Source organism: Coenobita brevimanus, chromosome 20, assembly GCF_032717465.1.
Source record: "Coenobita brevimanus isolate Jiangsu-jjx chromosome 20, ASM3271746v2, whole genome shotgun sequence".
NCBI lineage: Eukaryota > Metazoa > Arthropoda > Malacostraca > Decapoda > Coenobitidae > Coenobita > Coenobita brevimanus.
In genome coordinates this window covers 7,075,917-7,089,508 of record NC_136973.1, presented here as the reverse complement: position 1 = coordinate 7,089,508, position 13,592 = coordinate 7,075,917, and the positions used below count along the sequence as shown (strand labels likewise).

At 42.9% G+C, this 13,592-nt stretch overlaps 1 protein-coding gene across 1 annotated transcript in view; it reads left to right on the top strand.

Annotated features, from left to right (window-relative positions):
- Positions 1–10,275: 10,275 nt before the first annotated feature.
- Positions 10,276–13,592, top strand: part of LOC145391848 (uncharacterized) — a 28,243-nt gene continuing 24,926 nt past the window's right edge. Inside the window, exon 1 of the mRNA XM_080266335.1 lies at positions 10,276–10,358. Within this exon, the coding sequence (XP_080122461.1) occupies positions 10,276–10,358 (83 nt within the window). The remainder of the gene's footprint in view (positions 10,359–13,592) is intronic.

Below are 13,592 nucleotides of genomic sequence, written 5' to 3'. Positions count from 1 at the left end.
TCACTTCACCGTCATTCTCGGGCATGTACTCCTCATCAGAGTCGCTCACAGTTCTGTCAGATTGTGTTTCGTTATCGTTAGACACTTCTAAGTCACTATCCAAGTCAGATTCATTGCCATAGGACGCCATGGCACAGAAGTAAATCCAAAAGCACTGTCACGTTCGGCTGCTTGAAAAACACTACGGTGTGCTCCCACACACTTTCCCACAGTGCCACCACTGTTGCTAAGCTAGCGACACTCCCCTTACCAAGAAGCATTATCTAGCCATATTATATCATGTGTTATAGGGCATTATATATACCAGATTCAAAATATATAGGGTACAATGACCTACACAACATTTCTGAGTCATTTTCATAAAACTATGCCCCATGGCAGGGGCATATGGAAGGGGAGTGCGGCATCAGTGACAAAATTGCCATATGTCATCACACATGGGATCACAAAGCACCCAAACTGAGGAAGAGGAAGCCCGATAGGCCCCTATAATGATCGTGAGTACCCTAGTACTCACGATCGTATTCGGTTCCGCTGCCGACATTTCATTTTGAGTACGGGAGTACACATTTTGGAAATTCGGTAAAGAAGGGTTTAACTTATGGATGGCACCCCCCTGTATCAGTGACCTTTTTTGACCCGTTTGAGGGGAAACATCTAAGACATATACAGTACAGTACTTAAGATATAACTGAAAGATAACAAGATTATGGCTGCTTACCTTAATCAAAGAAGACAACAGGCTTGATGGACGTAAGAAAGGGTTCCGAGGCAGGTTGAGGCACTTAGTGTGCACCCCCTGCACCACCTGATGCACCGTCAGCCGCATCACCTGCCTCACCAACACTTTCACAAGCCACCTCACTCACTTCTTCCATGAATCCTTTAGTCTTTTGATGACACCACCGACATCACCTCATCCTCTAGTTCCTCCCCAGGAATTGGCTCTGCAGAAGAAGGCACTGCTTCCTTGGGTTCCTGAATTTGTGGTGGCCGCTGAATGTAATGGGTGATGAGGGTTTGTTTCCTCCTGTTAATTTCTTGATGGTGCTTCTCTATGTAGTAGTGGAAGGTTCTGTCTAGCGAACTCAGAACCTCTTCCATTCGTTTCTGGCACAGTTCCATGCTCTCGAATTCCTCCTTGAACCTATTCAGGGCACACAGGATTCGACTGATCCTAGGCAAATCACTCTCCATCACTTCTGCTGCCTGCTGTTCTGCTGTCAGGGTCTGTTGTTTGGAGTCTGCCTCACATAGTGGAGAGGCAGGTGTTGCTCTCTGGGTTCACACCAGAAACACCGGTTTGGGCAGTTTTTTCCTGCCGCCTTGAGTCGTGTGGGTGTGACTCGCATACTGTGGTTAGGAAAATATTAAAAACAGGTCCTTGCACACTAGGGGTTTCGTGTACTAGGGGGATGTACTGTATGTGAAGCTGCAGAATGTTGTGGAAGTATTTTGGCCTATCAGGTGGAGCCAGGATTTCGAGGACTTGAATGATGAGTGATTGGAAGCGTGGCCCATTGATTTGGGCTAACTTTGGCTGTCTGGACACTGCTGCACCTCACCCTGCCCTAGGGTGGGAAAGGAGGTACGGATGATGATGGTGATATATGTACTGTATATATAACTTCCATACTCTCTTCCCTGTTTCTTACCATTGCTTTCTTTGAACCAACAACTTTTTTCCTGGCTGTACCATTTCATGCACTTCATCTAAAATTCCATCCAAACTGATCACACAGATATTTGGTGGGATTCATATTCTCCATTTCCTGATCCAACACTATACATACTGTTATGATATCTCCAAAGGCCATAACTTTACTTTTGTTACTTTCACTTTTTATTGCTTACACACACTTCAAGATTCATTCACCAAGCCATGCAACACCCACTCATTCACTTAACAATACAGTATCATTGGCAAACCATAGTACAGACAATTTCCCAAGCCTGCTCAGTCTTGCTAAGACACTTCAACATCCACTGCAGTACCTTGTATTTCTTTTATGATACCTGTTGAAGGCGAAGGTGAAAAAGGCAAAATATATAATTGGAAATGAAGGAATTTATCTCGTGCGGTATAGGACAAAGAGGAAGCAAGAAAATTAGCAGTGTACAAATGGGAGGTGAGGTACTTGAGGTTAATAATTTCGAATATCTGGTAGGTGTTTTGTTTGAAAATGGAAACGTGGAGTGTGAGATCAAGCGGAGATCATATCAGGGAAAAATAATACAGTAATTGGAGAACTTGTTCGTATTTTGAAGAGTAGGATGGTTATTGTGAATATTAAGAGGAACCCTGTGTGAGAGTGCATTATTGCCAGCACTTGCATGATGGATTGAAACTTGGGATGTGAGTGATGGAACTGTCTAGGTTACAGAATATAAAGATTTTTTTTTTTTTTTTTTTTTTTTTTTTTTTTTTTTGAGAAAAACTGCAACATGAGCATGATGGATGGTTGAAGCAGGCAACTGAAAATTGAGGAATAGTCTGGAATGAAAGAAGAGACAGTAGGAGGCATATGCAAAAGTAGAGCTTGGATAAAATTAAATACATTCTCCTTGTATGGACATGTTCAAAGAATGCGTCGTAGTCTGTGTGCCAAAGCAAGTCTTTGAAATTGGTATTGAGAGTAATGTTGGAAGAGGCTGACCCTGTGTGATATGGAAGAAAAGTATGTCAGTGAGCGAGAAGGGTGAGGAATAGGAGTGAGAGCAGCCAATGAGGACAAAGCCGCCTAGAGGTGGTTTCATGGACAGCGTCCAAGGGTGGCAGTGGTGGTGGTGGTGCTGGAGACGGACACCTTCACGCTGTGACACTCGCATAACAGACAGGTCTGCCTCCTGGTTTTGCAAACATCCCCTACTATCTTGAAAGGGAATGGTGGACTGCAAAAGGACAGTTTCAGCCTGTAGTCCATTGAGTTCACATCCAGATGAGCTAAGAGCTACAACAGCAGTAACAGTATGATGATTTTGACCTCAGAGTAGTCTTGGTACAAAGGGGATTATTCTGTATGTATTTTAATAATTTTAGTGTTTATTGTAAAATAAATACAATTTTGCATCAATATTGACTTAAAGTACAATGAAAAAATTTTACATGTAGGATGAACATGTTAAATTTTGGTGATGCAGCTGCAAGCTTGATGTGGGCATCCAAAGATGTTCTGATTTTAAATTATAAGTTTTATCAGTGTATGAATTATTTTTACTTGATATAGGCCATGTTTGCTTCAAGCTATGATTTAATTTTATACAGTATGACATTTTTCATGGTCATGATGATGACAGTGAGGTTATTGTTTGTCACTGTGATTAATAATTAAAAAGCTAATATAAAAAGTATATCACTATGCATCCCTCATCAGTGGGTAGCTGCACAAACAGCTTCTTGGCAGTCATCAAGCCAGTCATAGAGTAGGCTTACAGAGTAAAAGTTGCTGGATCTCCTCTTCATAATTCCATATGCATGAAATTTGGCTGAATGTTCTATACAGACCACTACAAATACAGCCAGACTGCAGTTCCCAGTCTCAGGTTCTAAGTAAGTAACTTTTAGTGAACCTGCTCCAAATAAGGGATTATTGTACTCATATTGTAAGCCTGTGGAGACAGTTGTCTAAAAAAAATTGACCGTTGAAGCAGTGTTATGACTAGTTCTGTAGAATTTAATACAGTATCTACAAGGCTAAGGCATTCTGAGTCAAATTTTGGAAAGAATAAGAAAGGACTTGCACAGATTGTTAGTTGGTTAAAAATCTGGTAATATTGAATAATATATCCTGTAATGATAATGTTATGATTAGTTATACTGTAGTAGTATTGTAATGAATGTATCGATGGAGTAGAAATGTGAATTTATCGACATCCTTGTTCAGTTGTATGAGGAAGTGGTACTGAAGAGACACTCCTTCTCATGGTGGCACCAGTATAACCTGGCAATTCTGCTGCCTGATTATGCAGATGTCCCTCATCTTACAAAAACACCCTCTCCCTAAAACAAAGGATGGTGGACATGAGGAAAAGGGCAACTTTAGTCAGGAGTCCACTGAGTTCACACTGAAATGAGCCTGGACCATAGCAACATGGGGAAGTAGAAGAGTTATATTTTAAAAATGCTTAGTTTATTGCAGGAAAATTATAATCAAAAGTTAAACAAATAGTTAAGGAATTGTAAGAAGAATATTTGGTATTCTTAGGATAAGGTAGGGGCTGTTTTTGTGGAATTCACAGAAAAACTACATCAGCTGGATCTGGTGATCTGGTAAAAGAATTGGAGAGTGAGGTGCTTCATTTAAGGAAGCAAAAGAATTGATGGAGGGTAGTTGTGGATGGATGAGGTATGTTTGAAGATGCTACATGATGAGTTTTTTTTTTTTTTTCTCTCCCTCTCTCTCTCTCTCTCTCTCTCTCCAGTAAGCAGTGGTTATTTCCCACGTGTATTCATGAAGCACATTAAGAAAAGTATGGATGTTTTTGCCCGTGTTAAAAAAAAAAAAAAAAAAAAAAAAAAAAAAGGATGAGAGCCACAGAGTACTGAAAAATGGAAGTGAAGTAAAGAACAGATGGAAAGAATATTTTTGAAAGGTTGGTGAATGGGAATGATGAGAGCAGAGTACTGTCACCAGAATAGTTGTTACTGAAACCTGGTCTGACTGGCTAAGCAGACCCGCTGACCATGGGTAAGCAACTGTTTCTGTCAGGCCATCTTGTAGGTACAGTTCAGTATACACACCTATACTCCATTTCACCAAGTTTGGCACCATCAGTGATGTCCTCAATGCCTGTAGTCATGTAAATCATTTGCACTAGGTGAACCTCTACTTATTGCCTTGAGAACCAATATAAAAGCGAATACAAAAAGGTATATCCAGTACTGAGGACTCTTATCAGTGCTACAGGTGTTGAGGACATCACTGATGGTGCCAGACTCAGTGAAATGGAGTATAGTAGGGAATCAGTAATCCCTTTGGTAGACGGCACCACCAGGGCTGGACCAGTTCCTTCCCCATGGCAAGGTGCAGGAAAATATAAGGTGGATGCTGCAACCGCTTCACCCCACCCAGGGTGCACAGTGCCACCAAGTGTAGGTCTGTACCAGAGAAGGACAGCCTTCCACATAATTGGTTTCAGTGGTGTGCACAGATGGAATGTTGTGCCTCAACGAGTCCATAGATAGGTCTGAAAATGGGGGATTGTTTTTAGTGTCGAGTGAAGCATCACTCGGTAAAATAATATTGAAATACAGTATAGTGACTTACTTATTCTCGCTTCAAATTCATAAATAGAAAGTCTGTTATTCAGGTCCTGTACATAACATACATACATCTAATCTTGTGTTGCCCCAAGAGGAGTGTAGGAGTCCGGGGCCAGGCAAGTTGGTCCTGACAATTAAGATGAAAGTGACCAGCCTCACTCTTCCCTGAGTAGCATTACGTGAGAAGTAAACCCCAACCACCCCTTGGATATAAACCTGCACCGGCTCAACCCGATTGGTGTTCCTTAATTACCTACTAACCACTAGGTCCCATAACTTGGTTATATGGTTACCACCCAGCGTAGTAAATGGTTTCCTGGTGTACAGGAAACCATTTGGCTTGTCACTCAGTGTAGAGTCACCCATAGACAGAAGGAAGAGGAAAGAAAGAATGAAGGAAAGGAAAGAAGGACTTAAAAGGAAGGAAGAGAGGAAATGGCAGCCACCCAAGAGCAGCACATCAGTGAGTGAGTGGATGGTGAGTGCCCTCACCTACCACAGTACAGTAACAAAATTAAAATAATTGCACCCACTGGCTTTTTAGCACAGCAACTGAGAAAAAAAAATCACAAACCTACATTACTAGTAGTGTGTAATGTTGCATGCACAATGTAGAAGTTGTATTACAGTACTGGTAATTACTGGTTGTTATCATAACTTCTCAGGTAACTTATGTAAATAAACTTCATCTCTAATTTTCTTAGGTGAAGGCAGGCAAAACTATCAGGTTGATCCACATATAAGTTTGAATCACGATGAATATCCAGAAGTACCAGATATTTAAGTTGTTCCTGATGTCTGGTCTTCCATCCTCTCAAGGTCTATCTATCTATCTATAGCCCGACGCCCTAATCCCGCAAAGGGTGGCCGCAGACAAAACGCCTCCAAGTCACTCTGTCACCCACCAATTGACTACCCTCCCCCCCAACTCACTCCCCCCTCCCTCATATACCTCTCAACTCCATCCCTCCACCTCATCCTCGGTCTACCCCTCCCTCTCCCTCCCTCCACCTCACCTACATACACCCTCTTAGTCAGTCTTTCATTCTCCATTCTCTCCACATGTCCAAACCACCTCAGTGTATTTCTCCTAATCTTTTCAATCACATCCACATCTACCCCACAACGTTCCTTCACTTCTTCATTCGTCAACCTGTCCCTCCACGTCACTCCACATGCTCCTCTCAAGTAACTCATTTCCACTGCTCTCACTCTTGACTTGTTCCCCTCTTGCAAGGTCCACGCCTCGCTTCCATACGTCAGGGTAGGGATCACAATACCATCATGCAGTGACTTTTTAACTTCCATACTCACCTCCCTATTTCTCATCACGGCTTTCAGTGTACCAACAACCTTTCTTCCCTGCTGTACCCTTTCACGTACTTCATCCCCCAAAGTTCCATCCTTACTCATCACACTACCCAAGTACTTGAATGCACTCACATTCTCCATATCCTCACCATCCAACCTCACTGCACACTCTGTGACTTCATTCCTCTCAAACACCATAACTTTACTTTTGTTTACATTAACTTTCAGCTTCCTCCTCCAACACACTGTCCCAAATTCATTCACCAAACCTTGCAACTCCCATTCATCTTCACTCAACAATACTGTATCATCAGCAAACAGCAACACCGGAAGCTTCCAAATCTCACCCTCATTCATTAGGGCCAGCCCCACATCCACTGCCCTACCTTGCATCTCCTTTACAACCCCATCCATATATATATTAAACAGCCATAGAGACATCACACACCCCTGTTTCAGTCCCACATTGAGATCAAAGAACTCACTCAGCTCACCATCCACTCGCACCGTAGCCCTAGCTCCTTCGTACATACTCTTCACAGCACTCAACAATTTCCCCTCCACTCCATATATTCTTAATACCTTCCACATACCTTGCCTATCTATTCTGTCATAAGCTTTCTCCAAGTCCATGAAGGCAGCATACACTTTCCTTCCCTTCTCTAGATACTTCTCCACTAAACATCTTAGAACAAATATCTGATCTTAAATCACTTTGTGGAAGCCACTGGAAGGCTACATGCCAGTTTGAGCAAAGTGTGGGTGTTGGGAAACAATATGTGACTGCATTCCCTGATGACAGAAACCGGGTTGACAGGTGTCTTTGGCAGGAATTGTATGATATCTGATATAAAATGTGTGATTAGTTGCATTTGCTTTTTCCATAAAAATTTTACTGGGTAGCAGTACATTTTCCTGTGCATTCCTACTATATAGTTTACAGTCTCATACACTGCCCTGAAAAGGAACAAACAATAATCAGTCACTCACAGAAATATATGAAATTACTTTAACTGTATCATGATTACAGTAAAATTTTACCTCGGCTTCAACTGGAATGACTCCTTATCAGTCGACTGTTATGATGGAAGGTCACAAATATATATTAACACTGTGCTGTATAACACACATGATACAAGCCCAAGCAGTAAGGCTGCTTTCATAGATAGATATGTACCGATAGCATCAAAACAGATGAAAACAGTCATTTAATATGTAAAAAATGATTTTAGTGTTGTATTAGGTGTAAGACAAAAAAATAAAGAAGCTTGCATGATGTTCTGTGGTAAGTAAACAGCTTTTTAAGGTAAAGAGGAGGACTTTATGAATACAGTAAGTTGCATTTTTCAGCCTTAAATATATCTAATACACTGGGTGGTAACCTTATAACCAACCAACACATGTTCCCACGTGTCAACACGTGGATTGGCAGGGGAGTTAGTGTCCCTCCCCATAAAACAACTAATACAGTAATACAAACAAGAAGCTTCGGACCAGGACTAACAAGCAGGTGACAACCAAGGACCGAACAAAGGACATGGTACGGAATGCAACATGGAATTGCTTGCGAATGATGAGGTGAAAGAGATTGTCCAGCTGCTTGAGGGTGCAAAAGTGGACTTATGTGGTTTAACTGAGACTAAATGGCCGGGTGAGAGAGTTGGAGTATGGATGAGGTATATGTGTGGGAGTAGGTGAGAATGAGAGGGCAAAAGAGGAAGTATGTATTATTGTGCGCAAAAGATGGAAGGAGAATAGATGAGTTGGTTCAAGGACCGCATGGGTAAGACTGAAAGTATGATTACAAATATGGGCGACTGTGTGGGTATGTGCCAACGCAAGCTCGTGCAAGCAGAGTGAAAGAAAAGTCCTGGTGAAATATAGAAGCACTCATGGAAAAATTTGGAGAGAATAAAAGAGTGTTTTTGAGTGGGGATATGAACGGAAATGTAGGGAATGTGGATGTTATGCTAGGTGTTTAAGGGTCTGCTTCCCGTCCCTTGAACGCATAGTATGCAGCTGGGTTCTCTTTCTAGACTGGAGCTTAGACAAATAAGAGAGAGGCAGGACAAAAACTCAAGGCAACAACCTTACCCGTGTATTGACTGATTCTATTTGTGGAACAGGTAGATGTCACAACAGCAGGAATCTGGGTAATTATAAGTCATATAATGGCATCGTAGTATCGGGCAGGATACTATTTGGTCAATAGTTCAGGATAGCAGGTGAATGGCACAATAAATAGTGTTTGTAGTATTTCGGGCAGGGGGAATAGCTCGCTGTCACTTGGAGGGAAATGGAAGCTGTACTTAGGCTGGGCAAGTATTACACTGGTCTTGTAATGCAGACTTGCACTACACTACTTACAGCACAGTACACTATACACTCTTATTAGACCTCTGTTCTTACTCTCACTGTGTCACTGTTTGCCTGGATCTTGATTAGCATATATTACTAGGCTTTGGACTTATATTCTATTGAATATCACCTGCCCAATATTCTAGTCACTGTCACACTGTCACTGCAGTATTCACTTTCACTCACTGTCGGTGGGGCGGCGGCGTGGTTATTGGGGCTGCGGGAGGACTCACAGCCCAACTCCTGAGGGGGCTGAGTCCCACCTGTGGCCTCTGTATCCAGCGGCCTCGGAATCACCCGCAGGGGCGTTCTCTCTCGTCTGGGGCTAGGGCCCTAGGGGCGGCGAAGGGCCCTGCACTGTCAGGGCTGGAGGTTGGAGTGCGGCCCTCAGGGCTGGGGCCGAACGGCTCCCTGGAACACGCACTCAGGCACCTGATGGAGGACAAGGGTCGTCGGCGTCAGGGTGGGGAGAGGCCTCGTCCAGGGGTCCTGGGGGCAGCCGCGGGTGCCTGGTGACTGCGGCCTTCTGCCGTCGGGGATGCCGCCAGGAGTGAGCTTCGGCATCTGTCGTCGTCGGAGTCCGTCAGGTAGGGTCCCTCTGGAGCCGGCTGGGCGGAGTACAACCCTGGGGATAGCACAGGGCCTCTCCACAGATCCTCGGGACTGGGGCCCTCCTCCTGGAGGATATCACGTCGTGGGGGTGTGGCAGCACCTGACGGAGGAGCCGCTGCTGGCCGCCTCCTGCCATGTGGCGAGGATGGAGAGCGAGAGAGTGTATGTGAGTCGTGGAAAGGGGGAGAGGGAGGGGAAGATCAAGGATGAGATGAAGGGATGTAGTAGAGAGGTATATGAGAGAGGAGGATATGAGCTGGGGGAAGGGCAGTGAAATACTCGTTAGTCACGTACCCATTTCTTTTTCATTTTCTTGGTAATGGCTCGAGTGAGCAATAATAGCTCCTCGGACCTCTCGATACTGTCTTCCATGGCTCCAGTGATACAACTCATCGCAACATCTGCAACGTAACTCGCTGACATTGCTTCCGGTGTGAAAAGTCACATCTTAAGCATCGCGAGCATATGACCGTTGGGTAGTTAGCATCGCATCCGGTGGGAAAGGCGTCTGGCAATAGATAGATAGATCGAAATATCTGAGCTTAAATACTAGAAAGCTTCGACATGAATGATGAGGAGCAGATGGAAATGATACTTTGAAAGACGTGAGTGGTAATGTGAGGGGTAATGATCATAGCAAATTGGTTTTAATCATAAATAATTTTGGTGGTGTGAAGACAAGAAATGTAGTACTGTGTGAAAAATTGTTACATTGGCAGAAATGAAGAATGATGGAGCTGAAGAATGGGAAGGCAGCAGGTCTTGATGACGTGTATGAGGAGATGATTATGTGCAGCACAGAGAACGAAATGAAGTGTGTGTGTTTTTTTAGAAATATGTAAGAAGGCCTGGATAAATGAAACTGTACCAGTAGAATGGAAAATGGCTGTGACTGTACCCCCGTGTAAGAATAAAGGTGAGGGAAGCGAGTGTAAAAACTACTGTGTAATGGTATAAGCTTCTTAGTGTAGCAGGAAAGGTATACAGAAAAATTATCATGGAGAAAGTAAAGGATATATCAAAAGCCTGGTGAGCAATGAATATGGTGGCTTTAGGAATGGTAGAATAGGTGTATGGATCAAATAACTGAAAGAGACAGATAGTGACGAAGGCTTGTAAGAAGGACCGATAGGGTATTTATGGCATTTGTAGGTTTGGAGAAAGCATACAACAAAGTAAACAAAGAAGGATTATGGAAGTTTTTCAGTATATATGTTGTAGGTGATTGATGAATGCCATTAAGAATATTTATGATGGTAGTGTGGCTTGCATAAAGGTAGGTGGACATTAAAGATCAGTGTTGGAGTGAGGATTGCGTGATATCTCCATGGCTGGTCATTATATATATGGACTGAGTTACGAGAGGTAAAGCATGAGTTATGGAGAGAGGGGTGGTGTTGGTAATGAATCGTGAAGGGCGGAATATGATGTATACTAATGATGCAGTAGTACTTGCAAATAATGGACAAGATCTTGGTAGACTGGTGAAGTTTTGTGGATGTTTGTGAGTACTGTGCGTTGAAAGTATACAGTATACACACATGAGTATAATGATTGCCATTGAGAAAGTAGGTAATGCCTAGTGTGATGAAGTGAGTGGAGAGAGTCCTGAACTGGTGAGAAAAGTTTACATACTGTACCTGGATGCAGTGACAGAAAAAGGAGGTAAATGTACAGTATAAAAGAGGTGGAAATTAGAGTGGCACAGGGAAGGAATGTGGATGGTCCTATGAAGGACTTGATAAGCAGGTCTGAATGTGGCAGCTGTGCGAGACATGCATGAAAGAATTTTAGTCCCTACTTTAACATGGGTATGAGCCCATGGTGTGGCATGAAAATGAAAAGCTGAGTAAGAGGAATGGCAAGGGAACTCTTGAGGCATGTGTGTGGAATGTAGTGAGTGGACAGGAAAAGGAATAATGTGATTTGTGACAGCTGTGGAGTAAAGAAGTCTGTGGACACCAGAGTCGAAGAGAATGTTCTTTGATGGTATGGTCGTATGGACTTGCGGGGCTAATGGGAGAGTGGTGAAAGGGGTATATCTGGGTGAGCCTGAAGGTGGGAGGAAGCATGGCAAGCATAAATGAAGGTGGATGGGTATGGTAAATGTGTGCAGAACTGACAGCGGATCAAGCTGACTGGAAGAATTCTGTACAAAGGAGTGTTTAGCTAGTGTCTGACACTTCTTTCCTGTCCTGGTGAAGTCGATTGTTTGATTGCCTCTATCTAATAGGTGATATGATGCACGTAAGTGTCGACAGTGGTAGGCGGGGACACCCATCATCCATCCAATCATTTGCTGTAGTGCTGCTTACTTCTTCATTCATGTCTATCTTTTTTTTTTTTTTTTTTTTTTTTTTTTTGTCTCTCCTCACTTCATACTTTTCTCATCTTCCCTGTCACTGTTACTCTTCATTCCATTTCAGGTGGCTCTATACTAAATGACACGCCAAATGGTTTCTTGTAACTCATGAAACTATTTACAGTGCTGAATGGTAACCATATAGTATAGCCAGATAATGGGGTGATGTGAGCCTACTGTGGTGCCCCTCTTAAGTGGATGGATAGACACATACACGTATGTGACATCTACCCTGGAACTAATCTTCCACACAGATCACTGGGCCTCGGTGCGGCGAAGTGCTGTCTGCTGCATGAGAGCATCTGTTCACTGCACGAAATGGCCCCGCAGGGGCGGTTGCTTGCCTGTGGTTGATGGGTCTGCTCAATCAGACAGACGGGGGTAAAATAAAAAGAACATAAGTGTGGACGTGTATGCCTGTGAAGCAGAGTCAGGATTCCAAGGGCCTGAATGTTAAATGAATGAGCGTGTGACCCATTCAACTGGGCAGACTTTAGTTAGATTCTCCTATCAGTTTTTTTTTTTTTTTTCTGGCTCAATGAACCCAATGATCCTATCCAAGGGTGTAAAAAAATAGTATAAGTGATGATGATGAATAACTGTTTTCCTTGAGCTTAAAGATGGAGGGGGTTCTATATTGCTAGTAGATCTCTGTGTGAATGATGGCTTGACCTCAGCCATCTTAACTGCCTGCTAACAGATTGGCTGGGAAAGACTAATTTTCTTCCCCTGGCTTTAAGTAAATCATATTCACTCCCCAGGCATACAAAATAATGGAACCGTGAAAATTGCATAGTGGTAGACGAAATAATTTGGATATGAGTACCCAGAAAATTTTTTTTGACAGTGCTGAAGATAAATTTCTTCAGTGTAAACATTCATCTCAATCGCAAACTCAGCCACGACAAAAGAGTTTTTATATGCACTTGCTTATCCTACACTTTAAAGGTTTTCCACATCCAGGCCCGTGCGAGAGACAGTGGATGGGGTAAGTTACTTCTCCAGTGACGTGATTTTCCTGTCCTATGAATCAATTACCCTTCAGGACTCGTAAAACATGGCTTTAATATGAATGGTAGAGCTGTTTGTTAATGTCAGGCACGTGCGTTACAAAGAAATCCATTCAAGCTCAGTCAGGCCTGCTTAGGGTTATTCAGGTCCAACTCTTGTCTGCTTAGTGTCATTTAGGTCCAGTTTGATTCATTCATGGCCCTCACTTCCAGTAAGGTCCAGATTAACCAGTTCATTTCAGTTACGTATTTTATGTTTAGTTAGTGCTCCCACCAGACAGTTTTATTAAGCTTTGGAGAGTTTGCCGAACTGGAGGACCTTAGATATAGGATTACCTAACCCTTTGCTACTGATCCTTAAGTTGAATGAGCTCGTCTGGAAGCAAGGAGAATACACCACATGAAGATGTCACTAAACTGTAGGGGTTATTATTTTCGTGCCCAGAGTCAGCCACATAAAAATAGATAAATAAATAAATAAATTACAGACAGCCTGGATCCCTCTATAATTCGTTCTTTTTGACTTGGCAGAGATTTCCGTCCTTTTGCAACTGAGTTCTTTTTATTCGGTGGCAGAATAAGACAGTACTGCAGCCCTGCATCCTTACCATAGCACACATTCATAACGAGCAACTTTTTCTAGTGTTAATCTCCTATGGCTCAACTTTCAAGACCG